This window comes from Phoca vitulina, unplaced genomic scaffold (assembly GCF_004348235.1).
Source record: "Phoca vitulina isolate PV1807 unplaced genomic scaffold, GSC_HSeal_1.0 scaffold26, whole genome shotgun sequence".
NCBI lineage: Eukaryota > Metazoa > Chordata > Mammalia > Carnivora > Phocidae > Phoca > Phoca vitulina.
In genome coordinates this window covers 26734481-26758452 of record NW_022589729.1, presented here as the reverse complement: position 1 = coordinate 26758452, position 23972 = coordinate 26734481, and the positions used below count along the sequence as shown (strand labels likewise).

General features: G+C 48.6%; 1 protein-coding gene across 1 annotated transcript; it reads left to right on the top strand.

The window, feature by feature from the left end:
* Window positions 1-106: 106 nt before the first annotated feature.
* PIGR (polymeric immunoglobulin receptor) lies at window positions 107-17077 on the top strand. The gene is made up of 11 exons (XM_032422437.1): window positions 107-224; window positions 7399-7494; window positions 8217-8561; window positions 9941-10594; window positions 11869-12201; window positions 12774-13097; window positions 13982-14147; window positions 14517-14638; window positions 15521-15652; window positions 15778-15836; window positions 16907-17077. Exons 2-11 carry the CDS (start codon window positions 7452-7454, stop codon window positions 17000-17002), a joined length of 2274 nt encoding a protein of 757 aa, XP_032278328.1. The 5' UTR covers window positions 107-224; window positions 7399-7451; the 3' UTR covers window positions 17003-17077.
* The last annotated feature ends 6895 nt before the right edge of the window (window positions 17078-23972 follow it).

The window sequence follows — 23972 nt, the reverse complement described above, 5'->3', positions numbered from 1 at the left end:
AAGCAGGGGATCTGTGAGAGTCACGTGCCCCTGGCTGGCCGCCAGGCCTACGGGAGAGTGTCCCTTTAAGAGCCCAGGTGTGGGTCAAGCACTGCACACAGTTTCAGTTTTGGCAGCACCATCCAGTGTCCTGCTGACAACTTTTGGAGAGCCCCAGGCTGTGGACCGGCCAGCAGGCTGTGCCCCCGAATCTGAGTTGCCGGGAGAGAAGAAAGTGGCTTAAAGTAAGTGCGGCTGCTCTGGGATCTGCAACGGGATGCCGTCTGGGAAGGGCCTGGGATGGTGGCTCAGGCAACCTTCTACATTCACAGCTTCCAGCCTGCAGACGGTGGGGTGAGGAGGACAAGGGCCACAGCCTGTGTGGCTGAGCATGTGGTCGGGGAGCAGAGGTCCATGGCCCAGAGAGATGAGCAAGGGCGCACGTGTGTGTGGAAACCCCCACCCCTTTTCTGTGAAATATCAGCCGGTGGGAAGAAGGAATGTCTGTGGTCAGCATATGTACTTTTTCTCTAAGTTCGTCCCCTGAATTCCCGACTAACTCCTCCATAGTTTAACTGTGTGACCTTAGGCAAGTCACCTCATGGCTCTCTGAGCCTCCGTTTCTTAATCTGTATAATGGGGATCCCAATAATACCCTATCACTCAGGTATGTGGGGTTCAAATGAGAAAATATGTGTGAAGTTGCTTTGTAACCTCCAGAGCAACATAAAGATTGTGTGGGGTTTCTCCATTTCGTTCAGTTACTCAAGGACTTAACTGAATACCAGACAGACCTGGGTAAGATAATGCACAGCCAGTCCTCTAGTCTTGGAAGCTTTCCACCTCCGGCTTTCTGGTGAGGGCACCTACAGCCCCTTTACAGGGCTTCAGAGAGGCTCTGGGATCCTTTCCTGTTTGAACCTAGTTTTGATCCAGTTGATTCCTGCCATACGGAGGCATAATATGTATCATCTTATCACCCTGCCCTCACTAAGGTTGGGAAAACGAGGTCCTCCTGGGGTGAGTAAGGTGGGCAGAGTCCCCTCCCAGGCTCAGACAGCATTCTGAGTCCTGATGCTCCCCCTGGCTCTGCAGCCAGGAGGCCCCCTTCCCTCCATGCTCTCCCCTTGCGCATCCTGACAGCATTGCTAGCCAGCCACGGGACCCTCGTCTGTAAGTGCAGCGGCTGCACAAGCTCCATTCCCGGGCCCCCAGCTCCGCTTGCGCAACTGTCCCAGGCCTGGGGCCAGCCGACCTGCTGGTGGCTTCACTAGGGGGATTACAGGTTCCTGAACATCTGGGGTGGGGATGCGCCCGTTCATGGGTTAGGGTAGAAGGCAGTTATCTGCCCACCCAGAGCCAGCTCTGGAAGTCTTCATCCATCCGTACTTCTCCTTGGCCCTGGATGTGGTGATGTAGCAGAAAGAACAGGGAAGCAGAAGTCAGGAGAGCCACTAGCTCTCTACTCATTAGCTGTCTCTTAGCGCCTCTAGAACCTCTGTGGCTTTATTTTATCAATAGTGTGAAGACAGCAAATTCTGTGTTGTGAATTCACTTACCCCGGGTTTTCACAGCATCATCTCGTTCCCGCCTGAACTAAATCTAGGAAGTAGGCAAGGAGGGTATCATAATCCCATCTATAGGTGAGGAAACGAATCCTCCGTGAGTTCCTGTGAGTGGTATAAAGTCACCCAGCAAGTGTGAACAATGACATTTTGGTACATCCATTTTGACAGGGTCATGGGGACCTTTCGACATCGCCTAAAAAAACAAACTACCCAACTTAAAAAAAAAGTAACGTTATCCATGCATGTGCTCGGCAGGGGCCCTCCTCAACTGTGTCTTGCCCTCTCTCTGGGTGGACTGCGGCTGGGATCCCAAAGTCCCTGGCATTGACCATGTAGAAAGAAGCTTTGGAGGCAATGTGTCCAGTTACAGGAATCAAACATAACATGCCTTACACATGGTATGGGCTACATAAATAGCAGCTATTATTTTTTTTTTAGGAAGAAATTTCTCTGTTGGCACCTACCTCTGGGTTCAGGTGTCTCTTTACAGGAACTATCTTTCCTGTGAAAAGTGAAGAGGAGGAAATTGGAGTAAGTTCTCTAAGAGTGGCTTTCCTGCTCCCTCCTCTACTGACCCCTTCCTCTCAATTTCAAGACCCACCTAGTATAGCATAGCCTCTGCTCTTGGTCCAGAGTACCTGAATTTGAATCCCATGGCAGTCACTTACCAGCTTTGTAACCCTGGGCAGATTTCTTACTCCTCTGTGCCTCAATTGTCTCATCGGTGAAATGAGTTTGCCCATTTTATTCTCTCTCCTAGGGTGGCTGCGAAGATTAAGTGAGGTAAACACATGCAAAGCACTTGAAAATAACTCCGTATGTGCTAGCTATAATTATATCTCCCACTTCCAACCTACTCTCCTCTTCCAGACCATGCTGGTCTAATCTGAGTAGCTCACCCCCAGTCCTCAAAGGATGCCCAGTGAACAGACTTCTATTCTCCTCTCACTATAGGACAGGAAAAGGAGAAGACTGTGCTCATTTTAGAGAGGAGATGGGAAAGGAACTAACATTTTTTAAGCTGACAACATACTAAGGACTTTACATATGTTGTTTCATTTAATCCTTTACAGCGATTCTCTATACTAGGTACAATTGTCTCTAGTTTACAAACGACGACTTGAGGCTCAAAGAGTTTAAATATCCTGCCCCCAAATCACACAGCCCCCAAGTGAGAGACCTGATAACCAAGCGGTGGAGCCCACACTCTGTGCCACTCTCCAAGTGCACAGCAACCATGAAAGTCAAGTGCACAGACCCCCACTCCCTTGTGCTTAAGAGTGATTGTAACCTCCTACATTGGAAGGGCACTTTATACTATTTAAGTACTTCCATATGCGTATCCCAGTATCCCCTCCATATTCCCCATCCCACAGAAGCCCTTCTCTCTAGAAGACTCAGGGACTATGATGCTCATTTTACAGATGAAGTTGTTGAGCCAATGTATTTTGCCCAAGTGATACAGCTCTTCTGCTAGCCTGTAACAGAGAAGGACTCAGGACCTCTGGGTTCTCTTCCATCCTCTGGGCTCCTCTTCATGCAACTGCCCCTGGCATGCCCAAAACCGAGAAGGCATTTGGCAAAGTGAAAGGAATCAGCCCTGACTTTGCCCTTCCCACAGAGGGGATAGAGATGGAACCATTTCCAATCCCATTTGACTTTGCTGAGCATCTGGTCCTTGCCAGATGCTCTCATGCAAGCCCCTCTGGGTTGTAGAGACCGATCTCCGTTGGCCTCTGCCTTCCAGGAGTGAGCCATTTGGCTAAGTGGATGAAATTAGTATCTACATATCAAGGTAGAATGGGATGGAATCAATAACAAGGTTCTAAGTTTTTGCAGAAAGGTCATCTAGAAATCCACGAAGCTTATTCCCAGAGCTTCATGGAGCTGGTATTTCAAATGTGTAGTTTCTGCTTAAATTTTGCATTAATGCAGGCCATTTTTGACAGGGATAGGATTAGAAAGTCTTGGATCTTTTTAGGTCATACATTCTTCAGACCTCTTGACTGTTCTTTCTCCATCTTCTTGCCCTCTAGAATTCTTATTCCCTTCCCCCAACATTGCCTTTACTTGGAGACTCTCCCACACTCCAGGACTTACATAAACTACATAAACTCTCCTAAGCTCCCATTTGTCATTTCAAGTCTGAGGTCCTTCCAAACCACCCAGACTGCTCTCCCTCCCTTAGTGATAATGCAATTTCCGGGATCACTCTAGTATGTGCTCTGCTCCTGCACCCAAGGGAGATAGAAGGGATAGTCCCAGATGGACTCAGGCGGTGTCTCTTTCTCTCAGGAGATAGCCCCGACCCCAGGCAGGCGAGCTGCTCCCCACTCTTCTGAGCTCCAGATTTCTTTCTCCTCCAAGTTCACACTCACAGGAAGATGTCAGAAACTGCCAACTTGGCTTCAAGTCCCTGTAGTGCGTGCTCTCTGTCCTCTCTGAAGCCCCTGGGGCTGTGAGGCCCTGACCGACCCTCTGCTGGGTACCAAACAGATGACGAGCTCAGAGTGGCTAAAGGCCACATGGTTCACTAGCAGCCATGCTAGGACCTGGTCCAAGAGATCCCTCTCCCTCTGAATAAAAAAGGAAACTATAGATTCAATGGACAAAGGTTTGGATTCCAACCTAGTAGAGCTGAAGTTCAGTCACTCTAACTGAAGGGGAGCCAGGTAGGTTAACTTTATAAGGTGATAAACTCTATTCTCCAGCACAGCCTAAACCTGCCCCAACCCACAATTGTGTGGACATGTTATAAATGTGTCAGAGATAGTAACTTGGTAACATGAGAGTGATTTAAAATATCCCAGCCTAGCTGGGAAAAAGAACAAGTCCTGTTTTAAGGACAAGAAAAAGTGACTTCATGCATGTTATCTTAGCCTATGTAGATTCCAAAAAAACAGGTCCCTCTGCTCAACTAAGGAGTGATAATAAGGCAGTGCTCTGATTCTGCTGTGGATTCTTGGGGCCAAGAATTTCTCTAACCTTTAGCTCTCTCATCTACAACATGAAGATAATTATATCTACCTCTCCGGGTTGCTGTGATGATGGATGAAGTCATGTAAGAAAAGCATTTAGCAAAGCATCTGGTGCCCTAGTAGGTGCCCAATAAATATTATGCTCTTTCCTTAAGCAAATTGTTTAAACCAGCTCCAACCACCATGGACTGGGGCCTCCCTGAGACCTGAATTTCCCAGGTTTGGGAGAAAAATCTGGTTTTGAGAGGAAAGATCTCTATTGATTTTCAAAGCCCGGGGTCATTTCAGCTGCTAGCAGAGAAATTGTGCTTCAAGTTTAGCTTTGGACAAAGAAGATTTCCTGCTTCTGAGAGTGGGGGTGCTCTTGCCCTCCCACCATCTCCCTTGTGATTAGACTCTGTGCTCCTCACCAAGGTCATGCCCTGCCAGGTTTGCCCTTCCAGCTGTGCACACTTGATGCTCTCATCCCTGGCCCCTGGCTGTGCCAAGGCTAACAGGTCCATGTGCGTGTCCTCTCCCCAGGTGGACACTCAACAGCCATGTAAGCATGTCACAAATGAGAGGAAGCCTGAGCCAGAAGTTGGGACCCCCACTTGGGAAAAACAGGCATCTACCTCTCTGTAACCCAGAGCAAATCACTTTTATCAATCCCGAGGAGGTACCCATTCCTGTCTCACAGAAATATTAGGGAGCTTGCTTATCTAAAGGTGAGAATAGGAACCAGAACTGCTGGCTTGGCTCTTAAAAGCATGTGGCATTTTGTCCCTGCCCCCAAGGCCCAATTTACCCAGGATAATTTCCTTGGGACTCTGCAGCCAGCCCATCCCAAGTCTTCCAGAGGAGACAGACTTCCCAGGCTTCTGACACCTAGTCCCACCTGGAAGTCTCTCTCATGGTGACCCATAGTGACCACTCAGGTGGTTCCTCTAGCCAACATCTCCTGACTGCATCCAGTTTGGGGCTGACGTTGGCATTTGGCTAAGAACCTACCCCAGAAGTTAACCATTGGCCTGGTGTGAAAGGTCTGGGGCAATTAACTAGAATCAAGAGAACCTCAGGCTGCCACCTGACACCCATACCTGTCCTCCCCTTTCCAAACCCACTTCCCTTACTCTTCCAAAGAACGGAGAAACAGAATACCTTTATCTGCACAAGGAAATGAAAAGGTTCCTTGCTGGGGAATTCCCCCCCGGAAAAGAAATAACCAAGATAAACAGCTCTATTGCCTTTGGCTCAAGCTAATGAAAGGAGTCTCTGGGAGCGGGATCAGGAGCCAAAGTGGTAAGGGGAGCCTGGGAGATCCTTCTCTGGTCTCCCTAGTGCTTAGAGCTTCCTTATCTTTATAGGTGCTCATTACTGCCCTGTGCTTATTGACATGGTTTTCTCCCTTAACGCTCTCATTGTCAAATCCACTCCAAAGGTTAAAGCCTACAGAAGTTCGTGGGAAAGTGGGGCTCCTCTGTCTACTTCTTTCATCCTCTGGGCTGCAGTTTGGATCCTAAGGACAGCGGTGGTAAGGCTGAGCCCTGGGACCCTCAAACTTCAACCCCCCCACCCCACCCCAGCCCAAGGCTACATCCACAGACATGACGAGGTTTACCAGCAGCAGACCCTCCAAGGACCTTATTTTGGATTCTCCAGCTTCCTCTGCCCTGAATCATAAGGCAGGATAATAAGTCACAATACCTACATTTTATTTTATTTTATTTTTTAAAGATTTGATTTATTTGACAGAGAGAGACACAGTGAGAGAGGGAACACAAGCAGGGGGAGTGGGAGAGGGAGAAGCAGGCTCCCCACGGAGCAAGGAGCCTAATGCAGGGCTCGATCCCAGGACCCTGGGATCATGACCTGAGCTGAAGGCAGCCGCTTAATGACTGAGCCACCCAGGTGCCCCATCACAATATCTACATTTTAAACCCTGACCTTATAACCAAGTCTCTGGGAAATCTTGGGCCTATCACTCAGCATCTCAAGATCTTGATTTTCTTAACCATAAGATGGTTGTAATTATATCCATTCTGTCTTAGTTAAAGGGAAGTTATAAAGCTCCAGTAAAGCATAAATGACAATGCTAAGCAGTGGGGGCTCTACAAGTGACAAGAATGAGCACAGGGCTAAGCCTGCTGCTGGGTTTGAGGTGCAACCCAGCGCATTGGGAGAAGGCAAAGAGCTTGGATTGTGGAGTCAGCCAAGTTTGGGTTCCAATCTTGCCCATCTCCCCCACCTCACCCTGCCCACCCAGACACTTAATTCCTATATGACCTTGAAGAAAGCACTTAGCTTTAAGCTTTTGTTTCTTCCTATGTAAAATGTGGGGAAGAACAACCACTTCAGAGTGGGATATTAAGTTTAAATAATACATGTACATTATTTAACACAGTGCCTGGAAGGAGATCATGGTAAGAGACCATCATTGTGACATTTACAACTTTAATCCTTATCAGGCCTTCTCTATGGGTCTCAGTTTGCTCATATGAACACACCATAAAGTATGCCAGGGATATAGGGAGGGCAGCTGAAACAGAGATGGGGCCATTTGTTGGTATAACCCATCATCCAGCGAGCTGTTCCTGAGATCTTACAGACCATGCCGCCCAGATGGGGACACAGGAAAAATGGCACCTGTGTCCTTACCCCAAGGAACATGCAGCTTAGTTGAGAAGACAAATATCTACTTACAACTATTAAGGAATAAAAAGCACTGGGGAATAGTGGGAATTTGAACTATAATGGGAAAGGTGAAGCCATTCATTCTTTCAACAGGTTTTTTGTTAGTTACTGGAAGTACAAAACCAAACAGGTGGTACAGGAACTCTAAGGCCAGCTAGCCTTGGAAAACACAAAGCTTCATCCTTTCTATTGTCTTTCAGCCTCCCGCAAAGAAGTTGGCCTGGGTGGAACAGCCCCTCGAGAGCCACTAGCGATGGGACTCCTCTTCCTCACCTGCCTGCTGGCTGTCTTTCCAGGTGCGTCTGTCAGGACCCAGCCCACCCCTCCAGAACCCAGTTCCCTGGGAACACTGAAATCAGGCCTATCCCCAGGGATGCCACTCTCAAAACTTGCACTGCCTCAAGGAGGAGTCACAAAGATGATGCTGAAAGGTCACATCTGAAAAAAAAAAAACATGGTGACCAAGTGTTGGGGGTCGGGAACAGGAATGGCAATCCCTCTTTTCAAGGCCAGGAGTCTGGCTAAAGGTCTTCACCAAGAGGGAAAAAAAAAAAGAAAAAAGACCTTGACCTCAAACCAGACATCCCTATGAGTTGCTATGGGGTTTTGGAGAAATGGCTTATCCTTCTTGGCTCTCAATAAAGAATCTACAAAGTGTTTTTAGAAATACAAGAAAATGCTAGATAACAAATACAATGGTGTAGCACCCCACAAAGTGACTTTTTTTTAATGGACAAGGATATCATGAAATAAGTTTGACGTTCCATTGTCCTTAAAATGGTGATCTTTAATGAGTGACAGTTAGATGTAATAATGATTAATCAATCATTTTACCCAATCACAGCAAATCACGCAGCATTGTCCAGCAGCAATTGTCCCGCTAGAGTACGTAACAAGTAATCCACAGAAGGCACATGTGTCAGGTGCAAGATTTCATCTCCTCGGGGGAGGCCCTCGGGATCCTTTCAGCAGGCTTTACCTGCCAGGGCCTCCGAAAACCTGTCTTTTGTCCCCACAGTGGTCTCCATGAAGAGTCCCATATTCGGTCCTCAGGAAGTGAGCAGTGTGGAAGGTGGCTCAACATCCATCACATGCTACTACCCAGACTCGTCCGTCAACCGGCATACCCGGAAGTACTGGTGCCGGCAGGGAGCCAAGGGCCGCTGCACGACACTCATCTCTTCGGAGGGCTACGTCTCCAAGGATTATGAGGGCAGAGCCAACCTCACCAACTTCCCAGAGAACAACACATTTGTGGTGAACATTGGCCATCTCACCCGGGATGACTCTGGGCGCTACAAGTGTGGTCTGGGCATTAGTAGCCGAGGCCTGTCCTTTGATGTGAGCCTGGAGGTCAGCCGTGGTAAGAATCCAGGCTCCCTGGGCTCCTTTGGGAAAGTGAGAGGGACTCATCACAGCTGTCATGGGAGGGCTTGAGGAAGAATTTCCTGAGAGGGAAGAGTGTTTGGGCATGGGGTGGGGAAGGCTGTGAGTTCTCTTTCCAGAGGCAAGGACTTTTCATAATAGAACGTGGAAGTGAGACAGATGGGACCCCCTTGGGGGTGGTGGGCACTCTTTCTAGGTCTTCAGGGCCTATGACATTTGAGGGTTTTACTAAGGCAGTTGCTTAGAAGAGCGTCAGGAGAATGAGTTCTCTCACTGTGTGTGTGTTGCAAGTGGGGCGAGAAGTCTTTGAGCTGAGGGAGACAGAAAAGGCAGGGAAAGATTTATAGGGACCCTTAAATCACTTCAGATCAAGACCTTAAGGTCACCAGAAGGCTTCTTTCAAAATGCATTTTTGACCTGGGATCCGTTAGTCCTCAACATAGATGAAATGATCAGTTCTTGCCCCAAGACCAGGGCCCTGGAGGAGTGGGCCACTGAATAAGCCTGTTCTAGTTAAGAGAAGAGAAAAATAGGAAAGATCTTTCTGACAAGGGTTCAACAACAAAGGGCATTTCAGATAATCAAGGGAAATTAAGAGAGAAAGAGGTCTTAAGGGAGGAAAACTGGAGGGGTTCTCAAAGATATGTCTCAAAAACATTCCCCTGGGATATGCCTGGGTGCTATCTGTGGACTGAATAAAGAGTTCATTCAGGTGGTCATGGAGAGTCAGAAAAGGGAAGAACTTTAAGAGCCGAGGAGAACTTGGAGTTGATCCTATACAGGATGTCTGAAAGAACACTGGAGACATTGGGTATACAGCCTCTGATTAAACACTTGAAATGGCAGAAATTCATTACTTTACAAAGCAGCTCTTTCCATATTTGGACTGTTGCAAATTTTAGAAACTTCTATCACAATGTACTGAAATCCATCACCCTATACTTACATTCATTCTGTTTATTTCGACACACATTAATTTGGGCGCCTACTATGTATAGGCCTTGTGCTAGGCACAACATGGGGAACCAAACATGTGTAAAGCATGTCTTTGCTCTCAAGGGACTTCCAGGCTGTGGGGAACATAATTAACTCTAGGCAAGATCAGATGTAATAAGAGATACAGATGTAAGTGTCAAGAGAACACAGAGGCAGAAGAGATTAGTGCCAGCTGGGGGAGAGCTTCACGGAGGAGACGGCAGTAAGGCTGGTCCTTGGAAGACATATTCTGACAGTGTCCTTCTTGGAAGGAGGGCAATGAAGGTGATAGGCACAGCCAGACCCCCACTGGTAATACTGAATAGCCCTCTGTTGCAAGAAAGTGAAATCACAACTTGCCACCCGCCCGTTATCCTGCAGGTCCTGGGCTCCAAAATGACACTGAAGTCTATGTTGCTGACTTGGGCGGAAGAGTGACCATCAGTTGCCCCTTCAAGTCTGAGAATTCTGAGAAGATGAAGTCTGTTTGCAAGAAGACAGGCCAGGTCTGTGATCTAGTCGTTGACTCCAATGAGCAGGTGCACCCCGACTATAAGGACAGAGCAGAGATCATTATTTCGGGTACCAACCAATTAGCGTTCAATTTCATTATCAAGCGACTCCAGCTCAGTGATGCTGGGATGTACGTCTGCCAGACTGGGGATGATTCCAATGGTGATAAGAGCAACGTGGACCTCCAAGTGCTGAAGCCTGAGCCTGAACTGCTTTATGGAGATCTGAGGGGCTCCGTGACCTTTGATTGTGCCCTGGGCTCCGAGGCGAAAGATACGGCCAAATTTCTGTGCCGGATAAGCAATGGGGAAAACTGTGATGTGGTCATCAACACCCTGGGGAAGAAGGCTCAGGGTTTTGAGGGCAGAATCCTGCTCACTCTCAAGGATAAGGGCTTCTTCAGTGTGCATATCACCAACCTGAGGAAAGAGGATTCAGGGTACTACCTCTGTGGAGCCGACTCTGATGGCCAGCTTCACAAAGGCTGGCCCATCCAGGCCTGGCAACTCTTTGTCAATGAAGGTGAGACCTGAGATGGGGAGGGGAGGAAGTGTGTCAGCCCAGCAGGTGGGCGCCTGGCTCATACCCTATGAGTCTACCCAATATCCATCAGTCAGTCAGCGTCATCTGCTCTCCCTCAAGCCCTGAGCTACCTGCTATGTGGACAGCTGGACAGGAGAGCTAGAAAACACAGCCTCAGCCTTGTGTTACCTACTAATTCTTCTCTGTCAAAGGCCTTTTGATGGCTGTCCCTGATTAACAAGAAGGAGAGTGAAGCTCCTCATTGAGGCAAGGCCCGCAGATTGTTTGGGTCTCAGAGAGCCATGGTGAAGACTTAGCCTGGAATCCCAGTGCCATGGCAGGGCTTGCCAGGGCCACCTGTCCCTTCTCCCTGTCTTTCGAGCAGGATGGTACTTCATCCCTCATACTGAAATGGGAGAAATGTTGGCTTATCTTGGTGTCAGCTCTCTCCCAGGAAAACAATGCCCCAGCCTCTAACTTTCCCCCTCAACATCTCATGGGGTTATTTGTTATTCTGCCATCTGGCCTACTCAGCTCTAGTTTGGCAAATCAGCAAGGTGGTGAAATCATTAAATCCCCGCTCCCACCCTTCACCTGGGAGCACCCTGCAGAGAGTTACCCTCATGAGAAACAGCAAACCAGTACTTGCAGTTCAATGTCACCTGTGACATTTCCTTAAGGGGCTCACATTCCCTATGCATCACTTTTATATCCAGCTCAGTCCTCACCACATTCCTCAGCATCTTCAGTTGTCCAGTGTTCCCACTGGACGTCAGCTTTAGTTTTTTGGAGAATGGCCATCTTTTTTTTTTTTTTTCCCTGAGATCGCCCTCAGAGTTGTCAACAAGTAAACCTTCTGTGCTACATAGTTCATATTTTAAATCATACCATCTTAAATATATCTTCTTAATTTGGAGAAAAACCATCTGGCCATTTTTATGGGATGAGCTAATAAACAGACAAAAACTTTTTATAGAGAGATTTTATAAGAAGCCCAAGGAGAAGAACTGATAGTGTCTCCTTAAACTCCTTCCATTCTCTGCCCAGAATAAGGTGTGGAAAGGAAACAAGATGCCCAGACTAGTGGTGAAGGTCACTGGAGTCTGGTTGGATGTCTCCAGCTACAGGCTCTGTGACATTAGAAAGGTCTTTCTCATTCTCTAAGGAGAATGAAGTAAATAGTCTAAACCTCAGTCTCTGCCCTAGCTGAGACCATGGGGAAGAGGTTGCCCAGACCATGTTGCTGATGTTCCATTCCATCTCTGTACTTCTAGAGACCATAATTCCCAAGAGTCCCTCTGTGGTGAAAGGTGTGGTTGGTGGCTCTGTGGCAGTGTTCTGCCCCTACAACCCTAAGGAAGCAAACAGCCTGAAGTACTGGTGTCGCTGGGAAGACACTGAAAATGGCCGCTGCCAACCCCTGGTGGAGAGTGACGGGCTGGTTAAGGAGCAGTACGAGGGGAGGCTCACACTGCATGAAGAGCCAGGCAATGGCTCCTACACGGTAATACTCAACCAGCTCACCACCAAGGATGCTGGCTTCTACTGGTGTCTGACTAATGGCGATCATCGCTGGAGGTCCACGGTGGAGCTCAAGATTGTCGAAGGTAAGAGCTGAACTGGGACAAGAGGGAGGGGAGGCAGCCCCAGGACCCATCAGTCAGCAGTGACATCCCCCTCAGCCACTCTTCCTCTTATCTCATCCCATGCTGATGGAACAGACCTCAGGAGAGAGCCCACCTACCGAGACATCATGTTTTCATAACTGTAACAAGCACCCTTTCCTGTGCATACCCCACACTCTCCAAACTACCACATGTGGCACCTTTTATTATCAAGAATATTGGCCTCTTTGACAGTATATATGCCATCAGCTGAAGTAGAGTGCAGCTCTTTGTATTGCGTCTAGAAGAGAAGAGAAGATCAAGGAAAGCAAACTGAGGTCAATGTGTAAGAGTCTATGTTTTATGATAGACTAGATTAATGCAGGAGGATCATCAATAATAATTATTACATAGGCACATAATTACATACTTTATGTATTCAGTATAACGTATTTACTTATAATGCTATCCAGAGAGGAAATGGGCCACGGATAAAGATCCCCACCACAGTCACTTCCCCGCAGTATCACCAATGCCAACTTGTGTGCCCATCTCTCCCTCCCTCCCTGCTCCAGGAGAACCAGGCCTCAAGGCACCCAAGAATGCCACTGCTTGGGTGGGAGAGACCTTCAAGCTCTCCTGCCAATTCCCATGCAAATACTACGCCTATGAGAAATACTGGTGCAAGTGGAGTAACAAAGTTTGCAAAACTCTGCCCAGCCAAGCTGAAGGGCCCAGCCAGGCCTTCGTGAACTGCGACCAGAAGAGCCAGATCATTTCCATGACCCTGAACCAAGTCTCCAAGGCGGATGAAGGCTGGTACTGGTGCGGGGTGAAGGATGGCCTCCGATACGGAGAGACCATGGCTGTCTATGTGGCAGTTGAGGAGAGGGTAAAGGGTAAGTCTCTGAGGTCTATGTCCCCTGGGGACACCAGAGAAGGTTCCTGCCTACCAGCTCCTCCATCAGAGGTGGCCCCCAGGTTTGGCTCTAAGAGACTGGAGGCAGGCGAGATTTAGCCTCTATCTAGTCTCATTGAGCCTTCTACAAGGAACATCTGAAATAAACATGCAAACCGGGAGAAAAAAAAAAAAAAGTGGGTTTGCCATATAACCGCAGCTTCAAGATAAGTCCTATAGTTGCCCCTTCAGGCTATTTTGAAGCCCCTTCTATAAGTGAGATCTTCTACCTAGTGAAATTTCGAAGTCACTATCACATGCAACATACTCTACTAAAGCCTGCTCTCAAAGGAGGGCCAGATATCTTCATGTATAAGATCTGATAAAGAAAATTAAGGCAAATTCTTCTAGCCTGTTTGCATTTTAAGTCTCTTTTTAAAATGTCACATGGAGTGTTTTATCCCTAGTGAGGGTATTATAGTCCCTTTAGAAATCCTACTGTGCAGTGGTCCCACCCGTCTGGTTCACTGAAGGACCCATTGCCAAGCTACCACCAGGAGGCAGCACGATTGCACCCAGCCCTTCCATCAGGAGACCTGGGGCAGGGTTTCAAAAGCTGAGAAAAATCTCCCTATCTCCAAATGATGGGTCAGCCCCTATGCAGAGCTGGATCTATGCCATGGAGCCTTGTAGGTGGAAATGAATTTGGTATGAATGGGACAGAGATCATCTATTTCTAGCGTTATCCTGGACTCGCCTCCTACAGCCTTGAGATCTCACCCTGACCCTGTGATTGCTAATGAAGTCCCACTCTTTTGATTGCCTAATCTCAAGGAGTGAAAACATAGAAAGAACAATAATCCAGCCCCACTTGTCTTTCTCCAGGGTCCCAAGATGTCAGCCAAGTGGATGCTGCTCCTGGTGGAGAGTCAAGTGTCAGGGAGGTTGAGAGCAAAGTCATTCAGAATCCCAGGCTTTTTGTGGATGACAATACAGTGAAGGATACCGGAGACCCTGCAGATGGGAGCAGAGCATCCGCAGACACCAGCAGGTGAGGGAGAATATCCCAGAGGACAAGGACCTGAGCTTGGGCCGTGGGGAGCCCAGAGGAGAGCCTGTCCTCCTCTCACTAGGGGGGCAGCCCTCACTGCCTTGGCTTGTGCTCAGGAGGGGCCAGTGGTGCTCTCAGCCCTTCTCCTGCGGCTGGGGTGGTGTCCACCATTCAGTTCAATTTCCCAGGCCTGGGATGCAGAAAAGGCCCAGTCCTTGCCTTTGCCGTGTCTGGGAAGGCTCCTTAGAAGAGTAGAGCTAGGGGGCTGTATCAAGAAAAGGGAAAGAAAGAGCTAACAGGACCCAACCTGCTGGCACATCCTGGGACCCCAGGCTTCCCTTCCAGTGACTAACTCAGTCCTTCTTCCAGCTCTGAGGGACAAAGTGGGAGCTCCAAAGTGCTTGTCTCCACCCTGGTGCCCCTGGGCCTGGTGCTGGCAGTGGGGGCCGTGGTCGTGGCGGTGCTCAGAGCACGGCACAGGAAGAACGTTGGTGAGTGTCTGGGATGCCCCTACCCGCCCCCCAACCCTGAGCCCTTGGACCTCAGTGGGGGGCTTAGCTGCCCTTAGTGTGGGGTTGCCGTGGTCCCTTCTCTTTCATAGGTTCTTTGAGAAAGGGCTCTGGGAAACCCAAAACTCACATTAAGTGCTCCTGTCTCTGGAAGGCCACCTGTGATGGCTCAGGGTCCAAGTTCAGGGGCAGGACTGCCAGGATGAGGAGCTCAGGATGCAGGCCTACTTTGAGAACTGGCTGGCTGTGTGACTTTGGGTGTCCCCATTTCATGCCTCAATTTCCTCAGGGCTCAAAGCTGGGATAATAGTAAACGCCTCACAGGGCTGATGTGAGAAGAGAACGAGGCACTGTGCCTTGAAAGGTCAGAGGTTGTTGGGGCACCTGGGTGGCGCAGTCGGTTGAGCATCTGACTCTTGGTTTTGGCTCAGATCATGATCTCAGGGTCGTGAGATCAAGCCCCGTATCGGGCTCTGCTCTCAGTGGGGAATCAGCTTCTCTCCCTCTCTCTCCCTCTCCCTGTGTCCCTTCCCCTGCTCTCTCTCTCTCTCTCTCAAATAAATAAATAAATCTAAAAGGAAGAAGAAAGAAAGAAAGAAAGAAAGAAAGAAAGAAAGAAAGAAAGAAAGAAAGAAAGAAAGAAAGAAAGAAAGAAAGAGGCAGGAGTTGTTGAGTCTTGATTCCCCATAAGAAGGGACGGGAAAGGAGACTCTGATCATTTCCATTCTGCTCTGGGTCAGAGTCAGAGATGAGCAACATGCCACGCTGCACCCTCCAGCTATCCTGTGGGGTTCCCTCAGAGGCAGCATGTCCTGCTCGCATATGTCCTCTGTCCTGACACCAACTCCTCTTTCTCCTGGACAGACCGGATTTCTATTAGAAGCTACAGGACAGACATTAGCATGTCAGACTTTGAGAACTCCAGAGATTTTGGTGCCAATGACAACATGGGAGTCTCGCCAGTCACTCAGGAGACAACTCTTGGAGGAAAAGATGGTATGTCCCTCACTCAAGGGAATGCCCAACCCCCCTGGGAGAGCAAGAATTAGACCTGACTCTGCCTCTGGGGTGGGAGTATAAGGCCAGTGAAGGCTAATCCCTCCACCTTGCTCCTCCCACAGAGTGCAACACCACCACCGAGAACACCGTGGAGACTGAGGAACCCAAGAAGGCAAAACGGGTAAGGGTGAGGAGGGAGAGGGAGGCCTCACTTGTGTGACAAGGAAGTGCAGCACGAGGGACTGCAGTTAAACCTCAAGAGAAACCACCTCAGTGTGGGAGCTGATGTCAGAATAGGGAAGGTAATGAAAATAGTATTCAGGAGAACTTTTTGAGGGCAAGACGTGTTTTACTGGTTGTGGTGTTGATGTGGCTGAGGCAGAGGCAGGAGGAAAGCTGATAGGCTGTGAACATGCCAGAAGGAGGGAGACCGAGGGATAAGAAGGAAGTGCATAGAAGCTGCAGACACAGGGTGGGAAAGGTCAAATGTCAAATGCCAGTGATTAGGTGGATCCTTTTCCTGGGCTGTGGAACCTGTGGACATCAGGCCACCTAGCCTCCCTTGAGAGTTTGCTCAGGACCAGCCTTCTGCTTGGGTCTGAAAGACATTTGCTGACAGTGGGCACTTTGGTAGTCACCAGAAGCCCATCCCCACCCCAACCAAGTGCCACGTTGCTTACAATCCTACCAGAGGTGACTCCTGACTCTGGGTCACATATTAACCTCCTCCCATGCCCTGTGCCTCCTTAAGCCAGGGTTTTAATGCTTGTTATCCTATCTACTCTCCCTGGAAGCAGCAGAGACCCCGAATCTGGAACAAGTAGGGGAGGAAGCTTGTTCTGGAGACGGCCTTCCCCTCTAGCTCTGTGTCGTGGCCGAGCTCCATCTCTGAGCAGGTAGTGAAAGAAAGATGTGAACCACTGTGGCTGACACCAGTCTAGACCACCTTGCCCTTGGACCGTGTGGGCAGCTCTTCCGGGGACAGGCCCAAGCAACAGAGGTGGTTCCACTCCACCTGTCAGAAGGCGGTAGTGAGACAGAGGGAGATATTTTTAGAAACTGCAACTTTCCGCTTCTCAAAATTAGTCCTTGGTGAGCATGGGGAGCTAGAATAAGAGCAGCAGGTCAACACAGGCTTGGGTTGCTTAGGCCAAGATTATGAATTCATGATATTAGTGCCTACCCTCCTTGCATCCCCCACCCGCTGAGCCAGTGCCCCAAACACTGACTCCTGTCCTATTGCTCCCTTAGTCCTCCAAGGAGGAAGCCGACATGGCCTACACCGCCTTCTTGCTCCAGACCAACAACATGGCTGCCGAAGTCCAGGAGGGCCCTGGGGAAGCCTAGGCACCAGGCACTCTCTCCTTTCCCACCACTCATGACAATCGCCTTCAGAATCATATTGATCCTCAGGGGACCTCAACTCCAGGGGGCTTCACTGCGTGCATTCACACCCCACTTTTCCTACCTGTGCTCAGAGGGTTTGCTGGTCCCTCCTCAGTGGTATCCAAGCCCGGGCTAACTGTTCCTGGTGGGGTTGAGGGGCCAAGAGGGGTTCCATCTGCAGCTTATTTTAATGAGACAGCCCAACATGTAGAAGGAGAATTAAGATCTTAGAGGCACCTCTCAGAAAGAAGAGAGATCACGTGGGTGGGAAGATAATTTCAGAAAGAAGGCTTTTCCACACCCTTCTAATGGGATCCTCAATGGGGTTCTCCTCTCCACGCCACCCTTCCTTCTCTGCATCCCCCCCTTACATCTCCTCTTCTTTCCTTCATTGAAAATACATATTTGCATACTCACTAGCATCAAGGCACTCTTCTAGACACGGACAGAGAGGCTGCAGACCCAGCCAGCAGCCTTTTTGTAAACATCCCTCAATCCTTGGAAGCTGCAGCTCCTCTCAGTATAGTTATACTCGCCAAGACCTGAAATCCTCATCAGGGACACTTACCTCCACCCATAGTGGGAGAAATCATAAACTATCTGGAGTCCTAGGGCCTGAGGGATCATGTAACATGGGCATATATACAAGGAATCATAAACACACATGCTAACCATTTCACAGGAGAGAAAATTGAGGTCCTGAGAGGTGAAGAGGTTTGCTCAAGGGTACCACGTAGCATAAACTAGTGTCAAGACCAGGGGTGGCGTCTTGTGTCTTCTTGGCCAGGAATCTCTCTATAAAAGCCCCTGCACTCCTGATGGAAGCCGAGTTCTAGAATAAGGAGGAGGAGGAAGAGAAAAACATAATGGGGACTAGTCTTTCACAAGCCCCTCCTCAGGGAAGAGGACTCTTTCCCTTTCTGTCACTCAGAGGGACACAAGGGGATAAAAGAGTGGTCAAACACTGGTAAGCCACTTGCTTGAAGAGTTCCCAACCAAAGGGAAGTAAAGACGGTGTTTGATGATGCCAGGGAGGGGCTGATCTCCAAAGAGCTAAGGTTTAAGGTCTTTTTCCCTCTGAGCTCTGTACTTCAACCAGCACCTACCAGCTGACACTCGCTTACAAATCAAAAATGTGACTCCATTAATAATTAAAGACCGTGATTGCCACCAACGAGGCTCAGACTGCATTTGTCCCCATACCTTCTATTTCCCAGACAGCCCTTTCAGAGTGTTTTGCTTTGGTCCCACTCTCGGGTACTCCAGGCTGTGGGCCCAAGCCAAAGTTCTCCCCCACCTCCAATGCTGGGCTGAGAGGGGGCTAGCAGACTGCCTACAAGTGAGACCAAGATGATCTTCAGTAAAAGAATAGTTAGGGGTCTACACCAATGGTCAAGATCCCAAAGCTCTGTGTTACAGAACATAATTAGGACTATTTATAATGGAATAAACTGAAAGCAAGTATAACTGCAATCCTCTTTGGCAATAAAAAAAAATCTTGGTTAAGCATCCTTGGAATACTTGACCTTGAATCTCATACCTTCCTGGGGTATCCTCCCAGATGGAGAGGCTATTAATCAAAAATCAAGTAACCAAATGAGTAAACTCCCTCCATAGAAATATCAACCAGAAGCTAGTTAAATGATAACTTAGCTTTTAGAATAGTTGACCCAAAGTGTCCTGGGGGACAGCAATTAGATAAGGGGCCTCTTTGTCTGCCAAGGCCATTCCTAGGTTCTGGCACTAAACCTTGTCATGGTCTATAAGCCCACAGCCCACGCCAGACTCATCCTCACAGCCTCTGTCTATGAGAGTTCTCTCTGGGAGAAAGTTCTTCCCAGGTTTCTATCCTGCCTGATATGGGGCAGAACCTTTGCTTCCATATGGACCTTGAACATACAGCTTCCGATACTTTGTGCTTCTAAGTCTGCCCCTGACAAGACTTAGATTTCAGTCCTCCTTGATCTCCCCTCCTGCTCTACCAACTGCAGTGTCCAGGCTTGATTCCCAGACCATGAACTAGGTCAGAGCCTTGGGCTTCACCCTGGTCCAGAGAGGTGGTCATCAGGAACGTTTATTTCCCTGTTCTCTGTAATGAGGATGCATATCTAGCTTCTTCTGGAATGATGGGCCATCATTCCAGAACCAAAACTACAAGGTCCATCAGAGCCTATCACTGTTTTCCCCCTGGAAGCTGATCCCTGACCTCCAAACCATTATTTGTAGGTCAGAAGGATTAAGATGCAGCTTCTATATTAATGCCAATAACCCACAAGCCAATCCTGACCTCAGACAGCCTGTCTTGGTCCCTAGAATCAAAGGCCAAGAAATGCCACTAAGCAATTGCCATAGACAATCTTACATTATTCTTAATTGATATTATAAATAAGTGATACCAGGTATAATAATGTACTGCCCAAAGTCCACCCTAAATCTTTCTATGAGTAAGGAAGCTGGGCTGTAGCTGAAATGGAATATCTAATAAGTTAAAAACTCACCAGTTTGGGGGAGTATATTAATTTCCTAGGGCCACTGTAACAAAGTACCATAAACTGGGTGGCTTAAAATAACCATAATTTAGTCTCTCACATTCTGGAGGTTTGAAGTCTGAAATCAAGATGTCCACAGGGTTGGTTCCTTCAGGAGGCTGTGAGGGGGAAGCTGTGAGGGGGTTGTGCCTCTCTCCTCGCTGCCAGGGGCCGCCAGTAATCCTTGGAGATCTTTGGCTCATAGCTGCACCGCTCCAACCTCTGCCCTATCCTCCCTTGACCTTCTCCCGCTGTGTCTCTCTGTGTCTTCACATGGCCTTCCTACAAGGACACTTGCCATTGGATTTAGGGTCCACCCAGATCCAGTGTGGCCTCATCTTAATGAATTACATACAGCAAAGTGCCCATTTCTAAATAAGGTCATATTCTGAGGTTTCAGGTGGACATAAATTTTGAAGGGACACTAGTCAGCCCAGTACTGGGGAGTAACAATCAATTGTGGGGTTAATGATAAACCAAATAGCAATGATCAGTCCAGCAATCACTCAGAGAACTACTTAAATATTTCTGATGACAAAAGAATCTTGTCAAGTCCTTGCATTATCTTGATTTTTTTTCTTTTAAACAATCTATTATGTAATAATGATTACATATTACTAAGGCCCAATAGTAGCTGAGAATCTGCTATAGCAGTTGATTTTGGTGTGTAAAGATAAATATCTATATCTATATCTATCTATATCTATATCTATCTATATCTATCTATCTATCTATCTATCTATCTATCTATCTATCTATCTATCTATAGATATACAGTTTGTCCAAGACTTTCCCAAGAGTCAGGACAGAACATGTCTCCTAAGAACAGTAGACAGTAGAGAGGAGCTGACTGTGGTAAGGTCTTGAAGCTGGTCCCCAAGGCAGAGAAACAAGGACTGTCCCCTTGACCCCACAAGCTTCTCTGAAATGATGAACTCTACCAGGGAGTCTATACAATAAAAATAATAAGAGATCACCTCAGAAAGACCATATATCTAAGTAGACAGGGGGTACACCATGAGAGGAGATGTAAAACTGAGACTGATGGCCCCCAGCTGGCCAAGGAGCTGAAACAGGAGGGGAAGGAAGATGGTCCTGTAAGACTCCAGGAGTTTCACGGGCTTGGTAAGCCCCTCCTAAGTCTGATAAAGAAATGAGCAGCCAATCCACCCTCTCTAGAGTCAAAGTGTGTGGAGGTGAATACTCTAAATTCCAGATTTTTGCTCATAAGTTATATTAAAATTCATGAAAAATTCTACATATTCGGGTTCTAATCTTAGAATACCAACAGAAGTATAGCCCTATTCAGGTAAGAAGTCTTACCATTTTTTGTAGCAGAAAGCCATGAGTAGGCTTATAGTAAAGGTTAACCTTCCCAAAGCCCCATTCCTGTGGAGTGGCTCACTCCAGGACAGGCAAGCCTGTGGCCCAAGTTCTTAGAAAGTGGGAACCACAGGATACCTGAGCCAGGTATCTCCACCTGAAGTGGGCTCCCCGGTGAGTCCAGCAGGCGGGGGGATTCTCATGGTCTGTCTTTGGGGACAGCAGTGCTGGGTCATGGGGAGGGCCACCTAGGATCTCATCTTTTGGTCTGGAAAGGCCCAGGAAATGGCTGTTTGGAGACGGGTGACATGGGAGGTCAAAGTAGGGTGATGGATGCTATAATGAAGCACAACCCATAAGGACTTCCACCTTAATGGCAAGGGCTAATCTCCACTGCACTTATACTATATTCCAGGCATCGTGCTAAATCCTTTGTAATGCTTACCTCAGGCAATCCTCACAGCCACCTTATGAGAAATATCTCTCTTATCCCATCTGTAACTTAGGGAGGATAATATAAACCTAAGTTATTATGGGGACTAAGTGAATTTTCCCGAAGACTTAGAACAGTTCCCGGTGTACTTGGTATTATTTATTCTGTCCACCTGCCTGTCATGAGACTCAGAACTTTTTCCCTGGGGTTCATCCCTCTGGTCAAGCACTGGCGCCAGAGGATGTTAGGCCATGGAGTCCCCTGCGTGTCAGTGGGCTTCAGCTTCTCACCCCTGCTCCCGGGAGTGGGAGCTCCAGGACACTGCAACTGCCCTTAGAGGCAGAAAGGAGAGAGAAAGTGTAGATGGGGAAAACAAGAGAGGGAGAGCATGAAGACAGTAAACTTCTCCCACTTTGAGTTTAGCCAGGGTTCGGCCTCCCCCCCGAGACCCTGGGGCAACATCTGGAAGTAGAGACCTGGTGGCCCAGGTCTGGGAGTTTTGATTTCTCAGGCTCCAAACATTCCCTTCCTGCCTGGCAGTCATGAGACACCTACTTCTTGCTCTGAACAACCCCAGCATGATGTCTCTAAGGGTTTTATCTGGGCCACACATGATGTGAAAATCTCTCATCCCACACATGCCCAGGCACAGGGCCCCGGCACAGTGCATCCAAGCTGCATCTTCCTAGACACACACGTTCACCCAGGCAGCATGTTCACACCCACCCACCACACACCCCGCACTCATTTGCACACTCACAGCCATATGCCACACATTCACACATCACATCACACACGTTCACACAGGCAGCATGTTCACACCCACCCACCACACACACCCTGCACACACTTGCACACTCACAACCACACATTCACACATCACATCACACATGTTCACACACGTAGCATGTTTACACCCACATGCCACACACATACCACACACATTCACACACTCACAACCATATGCCACCCATTCACACATCACATCACACACATTCACACACTCAGCCACACACCACATAATCACACCTCACATGCCACACACACCTCGTTACACCACACATCATACACTCACACACTAACATGTCACACATGACACATTCCCGTGCCCTTCCTCACACTGTCCCACATGGCACGTACTTCACACATAGTCACACATCACAGTCATCTATCACTCATCACTCACACGCTGCACACCCACATTTACACACTCACAACCACTCACACACTACACATTCACACACACACACTCTCATGCCCACTGTCACACACACGTGTCACATTCACTCATTTATTCTCTCTCTCTCCAAGCCAGTCCCAGGCCTTGAGCCCAGCAAATGGCAGAGCCCCAGAGTGGGACAGCTGTGGAGAATTGGGAAGAGCCCTCCAAGTAGGGAAGGGTGGCGGCTGACCAGAACCAAGACCTCTGGTGGTCACTCACTCTAACCACAGGCCTCAGGCCTGTCCTCTGCCACCTTGGCCCAGTTCGCGGTTGGAGGAAATCAGAACCACAGCAGTTCGGTGCTGGTGGAAACCCAGGCAGGGGAGGGCAGGGCAGGCTGCCTGCCCACACACATTTCCTCTGCACCTGCTCTGGGCCTCACATGCGACTTCCACTGCGGATGTTGTCTTTTTGTGTTTTGGAGAGCATGTGACAAACCTGGTGTGTGGGGGCCAGTGGGGAGCAGTGTGCGCAGGATCACTGACAAGCCTTCCCAGAAAGGGGGTGGAAATAGCCTCAGGCCTCCGTGGGCTCAAGAGGCTGCAGCGCCTGGAGGTGGGGATGCTGGGAAGCCACCTAAAATGTAACCATCAGGAATGAAGCCCTGGGGATCCCCTCCTAAGGAACAGCCCCAGGCATCTCCACAACAAAATGCCCTTCAACCACCTCTATGACCATGGCTTCTGCCGGGCCTCATGAAAGCCCTGTGACATACGCAGGGCAGGAACCATTCCTATTTATCAATGAGAAAACTGAGGCCCTAGGCAAGCACCAAACCAGGACCAGAACCCACATCTTTTGACTGGATCCCAAAGCTCTTTCTGTGATACCTCGTGACTGAGGGCCTCAGCATTTCTCTATCCTCCATCAGGTACTGGACCTCCCCTCATGGTCCCTTGGGGGCTTGAAGGCTAGCTCTGCCAGGATGTGTGACTTAGGCACTGTCACATCATCTTCTGGCATGCACCTGTGGTCACTGGGTGGTGGCCTGGGCCCCCGCCAGAAGGCAACACCTTTAGGAGCATAGCTGGGGGATATGAGGGGTGGTGGATATAAGGTGCTGGGTAAACTGGGGTTAATTAAGATTCCAGGAACAATGACCTGCAGGAGGGAATGCCAGGCTCATCTAGTCTCACCTTCATTTTCTAGATAAAGAGAGCTAGGCTTAGAGAAAGGGAGTGAATTTCTCAAAACCTATGGTTAGTAGTCCCACATAGTAGGTGCTCAAAATTATTTGCCAAATAAATTCAAGGGCTACAACCAGCATCTTCTGACTTCAGGCCTAAGCTTCTATCCATACGGTTTTCCCCAGATGGAGAAAATTGGTGATAAGTCTCTTTTGTCCTGAAGGCAGGGATAAAGCAAGTGACTCTGGCTCAGAAGTTAATGAACATACATAAAGCATGGAGGACCCTCCAAGAAAAA